This window comes from Pediculus humanus, genomic scaffold, assembly GCF_000006295.1.
Source record: "Pediculus humanus corporis 1103172107612 genomic scaffold, whole genome shotgun sequence".
Classification (NCBI taxonomy): domain Eukaryota; kingdom Metazoa; phylum Arthropoda; class Insecta; order Psocodea; family Pediculidae; genus Pediculus; species Pediculus humanus.
In genome coordinates this window covers 178191-186165 of record NW_002987226.1, presented here as the reverse complement: position 1 = coordinate 186165, position 7975 = coordinate 178191, and the positions used below count along the sequence as shown (strand labels likewise).

Here is a 7975-nt window from a genome sequence, read left to right as displayed (position 1 = left end):
TCTCTCTCTCTCTTATTGGTTGACCAATACGAGGTTACGCAAATCTAAAATTTTTTTTTTCTATTAACAAATTTGTAAAAAATTTAAAAAAAAAACGCACGTACGAGTATTAGGTAATTTAAAACCTCAAACCCACCCACCCCCCCCCCCGGAAAAAAACAAAACAAAAATCTAACGTGAAATCCTTTTTTACTATCCTTTTGTTACGTCATTTATTTTTATTGTTAAAATTTGTTTAACTTTATAAACAAACAAACAAACAAACAATGAATGCCATGGAATATTTTTTTAAAAAAAAAACCTACGGCAAAATATTATATTACAAATTAATTTTTTTTTTTCGTCCGTTATTCCCTCCTCTCTCCCTTTTCGCCCCCTCTCCCCTTTACTCCCTTCCTTCCTCCTCCCCTTCCCCCACCAATATATTTTTAACGTTCATTAAAAACCTATAACGTTCTTTTGAAATAATAAATAAGATTTTATTAACTTTTGAGGAGCCTTATTATTAATTTTTTTTGTTAAGTCAGAATAATTTATCACAAAGTCGATAAACCTTTTTCGCACCTGCTACGAGACGACGACCTTTTAATAATAACTTCGAACGTATAAAATAATAGTAATAATAATAATAATGATAAAATTTCTTTTGTTACGAAAACGCATTCGTTTTTTAATAAATTAATTAATTTTTTTTTTTTAATAAATAATTTATTATTCGGTTATAATTAAATTATTAAAAAGCAGAAGAAATAAGCAGACGATTTTTTTTTTTTTAATTCAAAGGTAATATTAATAATAATAATGAAATAATTTTTTCTACCGATTTTAGTCACGTAAAAATAATTTTATATATATATAATTCGCTAATTGTAATCCATGTCGAAAAAAAAGGAAACCCTTTAATTAAGGCTATTAAGTCAAAATGAATTGCCTTTTCTTTTTTTTTTTTTTTGTTTTGTTGGATTTTTTTTTTTTTTCGGAGAGAATCGGAGAAAAAATAGAAAAAGAAAGAAAGAAAAAAGGTTGGCGGTAGTGGTGGTGGTGTTGGCGATGCCGTAAAAGAAACATTAAAAAGCTTTTAGCCGACAAGTTCGTAGACGAACGTGTGTGAAAAACCAATGTTAATCCATTCCATAGACAAAACAACAAAGAAAGTTTTTCCTTTTTTCCTTTTTTTTTTCCTTTTCCTTAAATATATATAATAAAATTCAATAAATTTTATTTTTTTATCTTTAATTATCAATTAACCTTTTTTTTATTATTATTTAATTCGTATTTATTTTCTATATGAAAAATTTATTATATAAAAATAAAAAATTTTTTCTACTAAAATGTTTTTTGTTAAACTGGGAGAAATGCATTTTCCACTAACCTCCCCCACTCTTCATCCAGGGAGAGCGTGGGACTCGGACGAAGCTACTACCCGACTAAAACTCCTGAAAGGGTTTTCTCGTGCTCTTTTCTTGGAAGGATGGGCGTTGGTGGGAGTACAACCTACATTTCATTTGAGAGACAGTTCCGAGATGTTACCATCGTTCCTACTTCTTCCGCAAAGTAAGCGAGTTTCCGGGGAAAGAGAGAGAGATGTTCGTGGGTCGCGAATCCCGTTGATTGTTCTTCTGTCTTCCTTTCACATTGCATTTATTTGGATCAAATACCCAGTTTTACCCTCTTGAACAAGGGTTGAGGCATCCCCAATACCTAAGTGCTAGGTCATTTGTCCCCTTATGTAGATACATGTCTGTTCTTCTTTGGACAAGCTGAAATTGAACTTCCACTCCCAGGATCTGAACCATGATTCTTAACTCGGTGACTTTTAGGCTGATTTTCCTCCTTTTTGAATTCAACCTGGCTACCTCGGGCTCCCCCAAGGCATCCTAGTTGAAGATTTACTCCTCTAATCCAATAACCCCGGCCTTAAAACATCCTCTATACCCAGCCTCCCTGTAGTTAGATTACAGCAGTACAACACCACCACTCCCACCTGAAATTGTCACTACATTCTTTACGTTTTTTTTTTTTTTTTTTATTTTGTAAATTTTTTATCATTACACGCGTACGTATAATAATTTTCTTTAAAAATTTTATTTACTCTATGACATTAAACATTAATTTAAATTTAAATTAAATACGTAATAAATGCTATTTTTTTTTTTTTTAATAAAAACACATCGTGTATGTTTTTTCACGTTAATTTGTTATTGTTAAAAACAAAAAAATTAAAATAAATAATAATAATAATTTTTCGTTAAATTTGGATTAATTAAGAATTAACGAGAGAAAGAAAAAAAAAATGAGTAAATGTCATGTTGAAAATGAAAATTTATTATTTAAAAAAAAAAAAAAAGAAAATTTCTTCTTGGAATCACGTAGAATTCAACGGTCAGGTTTGTTGTTTTAATCTTAAAATATTACCTCAACAATTTTTTTTTTTTTTTTTTAAACTTGGGAAAATCTTCCAAAACGGTTTTTTTTTTTTTTTTATTCTAGAAAAAAGAAAAACGTGTAAGATTTAAGATTTTTGTTTTAAAAGAAACACATTTTTTTTTTTACTATTTTTATTTAATAGGTAATTAATTACTCGTGGGGGGGTGGAGGAAGAAGGGAAGGAAGAGGGGGATGAGGGGGAAAAAGAGGGAGGGGGAAGGGTCGGACCCATAAACAAACCTTTTTTACCTTTGTTGAAAAAAAAACTCTTTAATAATAAAAAAAAAAAAAAAAGAGGAAAATTATTAATTTTTTCCTTCCTGAATTTTACGTTTAAATTCAAAACTAAGTTAAAATAATATAATAAAAAGTTTTTTTTTTTTTAAATTGTTTCCAACCACTTTGTATTATTATTATTATTATTATTATTATTATTATTATTATTTCCGAAAAATTTAAATTTTACTAAAAGTTATAAAAAAAAAAAGAAAATTTTTTTTTTTTTTATAACTTTTCATATTTCTTATATATCTTTTTTTTTTTTTTTGTTTTATTTTATTCTATATATTTTTTCATCAAGAAAAAAAAAAAAATAAAATTTTAAATAGGTAAAAAGAAAGAAAAGAGAGAGAGAGAGAGAGAGAGAGAGAAAGATATGAATTTTTTCTTTTTTTTTTTTATTAAATAAATGCGATTTTATATAATTGAAGTGGTAGGAAAAATTTAAATTTTGAAAAAAAATGTATAAAACTTTTGTAATTTTACTTTTTTACCTTTTTTCCTCCCCCCCCTTTCACAATTCTTTATTCTTTTGTCACTTTTAAATTAAACATTATTCCTCACGGTTTTAACCCCCCTCCCTCCCCAAAAAAAAAAAAAAGAAAAAAAAAAATTTTCCACACGGTTTAAAATTAAAAATAATACGTTACGCGATTCTCGCGCGAAAAATAAACAAAAAGAAAAGCCTTCGCGATTTGAAATTTTTTTTACCGGAAAAAAAATCACAGGAGGCCGCGTCGAAAGGTTTTATTTACAATCATGGAAATTAATTAATAATGATGTCATCAATAAAAAAATTTTTCGCGGTATTTTAATTATTTTAATATTAAAAAACGCGGGGAAAAAAAAGAGTGGGAGAGGAAAAAATGAGCGGAAAATTTTTGTTTTGTTTTAATTCAATTAAAAAAATATGTTTTTTCCTCCTTTTCTTGGTTTGATGACGTGTAATTATAATAATAATAATAATAATAAACATGAATGAAGATTTTCATTACGAATATGTTGTCGATGATAATGATTATAATGACAATGATTACGATGAGGTATTTATTTAAAAAACCGTTATTAAACCATAGTCTGTTTTTCCGTTAAAAAGAAAAACGCTTTTCTTTTCTTTATTAAAGGCTTTTAAGTGTATGGATTTGGATGGTTCTTCATTGAATAATTATAAAAATGATAAAAATGAAAAAAGTTTATTGAGTAAAGGATACGAATCGTTTATTATAATAAAAAATTATTTAAAAGAACAACGGATTATCGATAAAACGATGGAAGCGTTTAAAAAATCAAAATGCATGTAAGATTATACGTTTTTTTTGTTTTTTTCCACTCCCCCACTTCCCCCTCCCCTGAAAAATTAATAATGCTGATAAGAGAAGTAAATTAAATAAAAATCGTCAAGTGATAACGCGACAATCACATTTTTTAAAAATAATAATAAATAATTGTTGTGATAACTCCTCTTACCTAACGAGTATGAAAAAAACCGTTAAAAAATTTTTTGTTTTTTTTTCTGTTATTAACCGCCTCCCCTCCCCCCCGATAAAATACTCGGTAAATTATTCGATTCACGAAATATAAAAAAAAAACAACAGCAACAACATTAAAAAGCACTTAGATTCGAAAAAAGAAAAAAAAAAAACAAATAAAAAAAAAAAAAAAAGAAACTTCTGGAATCAAAATAGTTTTATAAAGATTTTATCAAGTTATTATTATTATTATTATTATTATTATCTGATAATAACGGAAAAGGCGTGAATAAAACTTTTTTTTCTCACCCGAAAAATTTATTCATTATTATTATTATTATTTATTTATCGTGTAAAAAATGAAAATCGATTTACTATGAATTATATTTAATAATTTTTTTTTTGGTATTACATCGTACAAACGAAAATAAAAAGAGTTAGGGGAGGGGAGGAAATAAAAAAAAATTTCTAGAACTTTCTTCGATTTTTAAACGTGATTTAATAATAATAATAATAATTTAGAATTTTTTAAAGTCCGAAATTAATTTTTTATTACGATGACGATGACGACGTCGACGACGACAGACTTTATTAATATAATTTAATTATAATGAGAGAGAGAGAGAGAGAGAATGAGGACGACTCGAGTAGGGGGGGGGGAAGGGAAAGAGAGAAAATTTGTTTTTTTTTCATAAACGAAAACTTAAATAATTCATACGTTTTGAAATTGGTCATTCTAAGAATTTCAAGAGTTTATTATACTCCCATTACTATTACTAAGAAATAATGATAATAATAAAAAAGGTCATTAACGAATTTAATAAAATATGAATTTCTTTTTTGTCCACCTTCCTTCCTCCCTCTTTTCCACCCCCTCCCCGTGGAAAATCATGTTTCATTTTTTTTTTTTATTTATTAATAATTTAAAGTGGTTTTTGTTGAAATTGCAAAATCAAGTTAAAAAAAATTATCGTGTTAGCTTAGATCATTTATTATTTATTTATAAATTTTTTACTCTGTCTTTTTTTTTCTCTTATCATTAACAAATTTATAAATAATATATTTACGAAAAGAAAATTATTTTATTTATTATCATTATTATTATCATTATCATTTTTTAAAAATATATTTTCGACTGGAGGAGTGAGAGAGAGAATGAAAAAAAAAGTTTTCGTATGTGACTTTTTTACAAATTTAATTATAATTTTCACCGAGATAGAAAAAAAAGGAAAACTAATTTCGCCCTCCCTTCTCCTCCTTCTCCTTACATCCCCCTCAAAAAAGGATTCATACGTAATCCAAAATAAATAATAATAATAATAATTTTAATAGAATCGTATGAATGAAGAGTATCCGGGTTTATTTTCTATTTAATTATTAGTTGGAATATGTGAGTGGGGGTGGGGGGTGAGTAAGAGTAAGGGTAAGGTCGAAAATTTAATTTTTTTGCATTATTATTATTATTATTATTATTATCATTACTAATTTTCTACACAAAACGTAATAAATAAATTTTGATCGTTTGAAAAAGATAAATTGTAAATAAAAGTAATTATTATTATTAAGTTTTTATTTATTTATTTATTTTTTTTTTATCATTAAAAATAAAAAGCGGAGTGAGGGGGCAGAAAAGAAAGATAGAGTAAAACAGTAGCAGTAAGAACGATTTTAATTTATATAAAAAAATAAAAATAAAAAAGTTTTTTATTCAAATAATTCTTCCCCTTTAAAATCTAAACATAAAATCTGTTTTCAACAATTTTCGATTTAGATAATAATCTGACCTTTTATCTTGTTTTGAAAACATTGTTTTATTGATAAAATTTTCATATGGTTTATTTTCTCTATGGAAAAACAAAAGCAAAACAAAAAAAACTAATAATGAAGATGAGAAAGACAAAAAATTAGGCTTGCATTTTTTTTATTATTATTTTTAACTATTAATTATTATTATTACAATTATTATTATTATTATTATTATTATTATTATTATTATTATTATTATTATTATTATTATTATTATTATTTAAAGAGTAACAAGAAGAATGATGCTATAATTATCTTTCACAACAACAACAAAAAAACCCCGCGAATCCGTTAAAAAAAACCAAAAAAAATAATTTTGTTTTCGAAACGTGTCGTTTTCCGTTAAATTTCCCGCCTTTTTTTTCTCAAGTGATGCCAACCTATAAATTTTGTTTTTTTTTTTTTTGTTAAATCATGTTTTGCAACTCTGACAGTAACATTAACGATTTTAATTTAAGTTTTTAACGCGAGTTTTTTTTTTTAAAAGAAAAATAAAATAAAATGGCGGATCGTTTTTTTTTTCTCAACGTATTTACGTAATAATGAGAAAAAAGGAGGAGAGAAAGGGGGCAGAGGCGGTGGGAGAGGGGAGGGGGGAAGAAAAGTAAAGTATAACGTTTCAATTTTTTAATCTTCTTTACAAGTTATATTAAAAAATTAAATACCTCTCTATAATATTTTATATATATAAATGAAAGAAAAAAAAAAGATGGAGTTTATCTGTTTTTTTTTTTTTTTTATTTACTCTATGACGCTTTTCAAAATTAAATTAAATTTTCTATTTTTAATTTTATATTACTATTATTATTATTTTTTTGTTGTAAATTTTATTAAAAATTTTATAATTCTTTTAAAAATTAATAATTATAATAAAATACTAAAAATTAAAAAAAAATATGAATTATTATTATTATTTTTTTTTTTATTGATTTTCAATTATTTATAATAATAATAATAATTATATTTGAGAATATTTGTTTAAATAACAAAATGGGTTTTAATTTAATAAATAAATAAAAAAAACTTTGCGTAACAAATATAAAATGTTTATTTTTAAAAAATTAAATTATTAACTTATTTACATAAGTCGTTTAAAAAAATGAGAGAGGGGTGGAGAGTGAAAGGGGAAAGAGAGGGGAGAGAGAGATTTTTCACGGTTCAAAATATAAAATATAGACATAATTTTTTTTTTTTTTTTTCAAGAGGTTAAATAATTTACAATAAATAAAATTTATTTATTTTTTTTTTCAAAAGGCAAAGGTGAGATGAAAAAACAAATAAATTTAAGGGGGAAAAAAAAAAATTTATTTTATATTATTATTATTATTATCATTATTATTATTATTATCAGTATTTTTTTTTTTTTGGTATGTCAGAAACAATTCACACCGTTAAGTGGTTGGAGAAAAAACAATTTTTGAAACGTTGAACTTAAATAACGATGCACATAACGTTCAATTCCAGAGTTTTACTTGTTTGTTTGTTATTACTATTATTATTATTATTATTATTATTATTATTTCTTTCTCACGCGATTACTTTTGTGCAGGCAGGAGTTTGCGGTTGCAATGTGCGATATAAAATCCATTCCAGGTTTTTTTTTTTTTATATCGAATCCAAAGTTCAAATTATTGAGTCCACGTAAAATAAAAATAAAAAATTTTTTTTGTCCTTCGTGACATTTTCCTCCTGATTTTCGATCGGGAATTTTCTGGAAGCTTTTTTTATTGCTGCATTTAATGGTTAACACACGTTATGAAAAGGAAATAGTAGGTCTTGATCTTTGTTATCTGAAAATCTTTTTTTTTTTTTTTTTTAATTTATGCTTTTTTTGCAGTTATCAACTACATCCGGTTTGTTACTCTATTGCATCTCCATCGTATTATTTTGTGATTTGTTTGATTTTACCACCCCTAACAAATAAATACACCCCTAATAAATATTTCATTTTGAGCATAGAGACTAAAAATACATTTTGATAAGATTAAATCTCG

The 7975-nt window shown here is 25.3% G+C and overlaps 1 protein-coding gene across 1 annotated transcript; it reads left to right on the top strand.

Annotated features, from left to right (window-relative positions):
- Positions 1-3680: 3680 nt before the first annotated feature.
- Phum_PHUM241580 (uncharacterized protein) lies at positions 3681-4007 on the top strand (the record flags this gene model as incomplete). The annotated part of the gene is made up of 2 exons (XM_002426167.1): positions 3681-3749; positions 3831-4007. 2 exons carry the CDS (start codon positions 3681-3683, stop codon positions 4005-4007), a joined length of 246 nt encoding a protein of 81 aa, XP_002426212.1.
- Positions 4008-7975: the final 3968 nt, after the last annotated feature.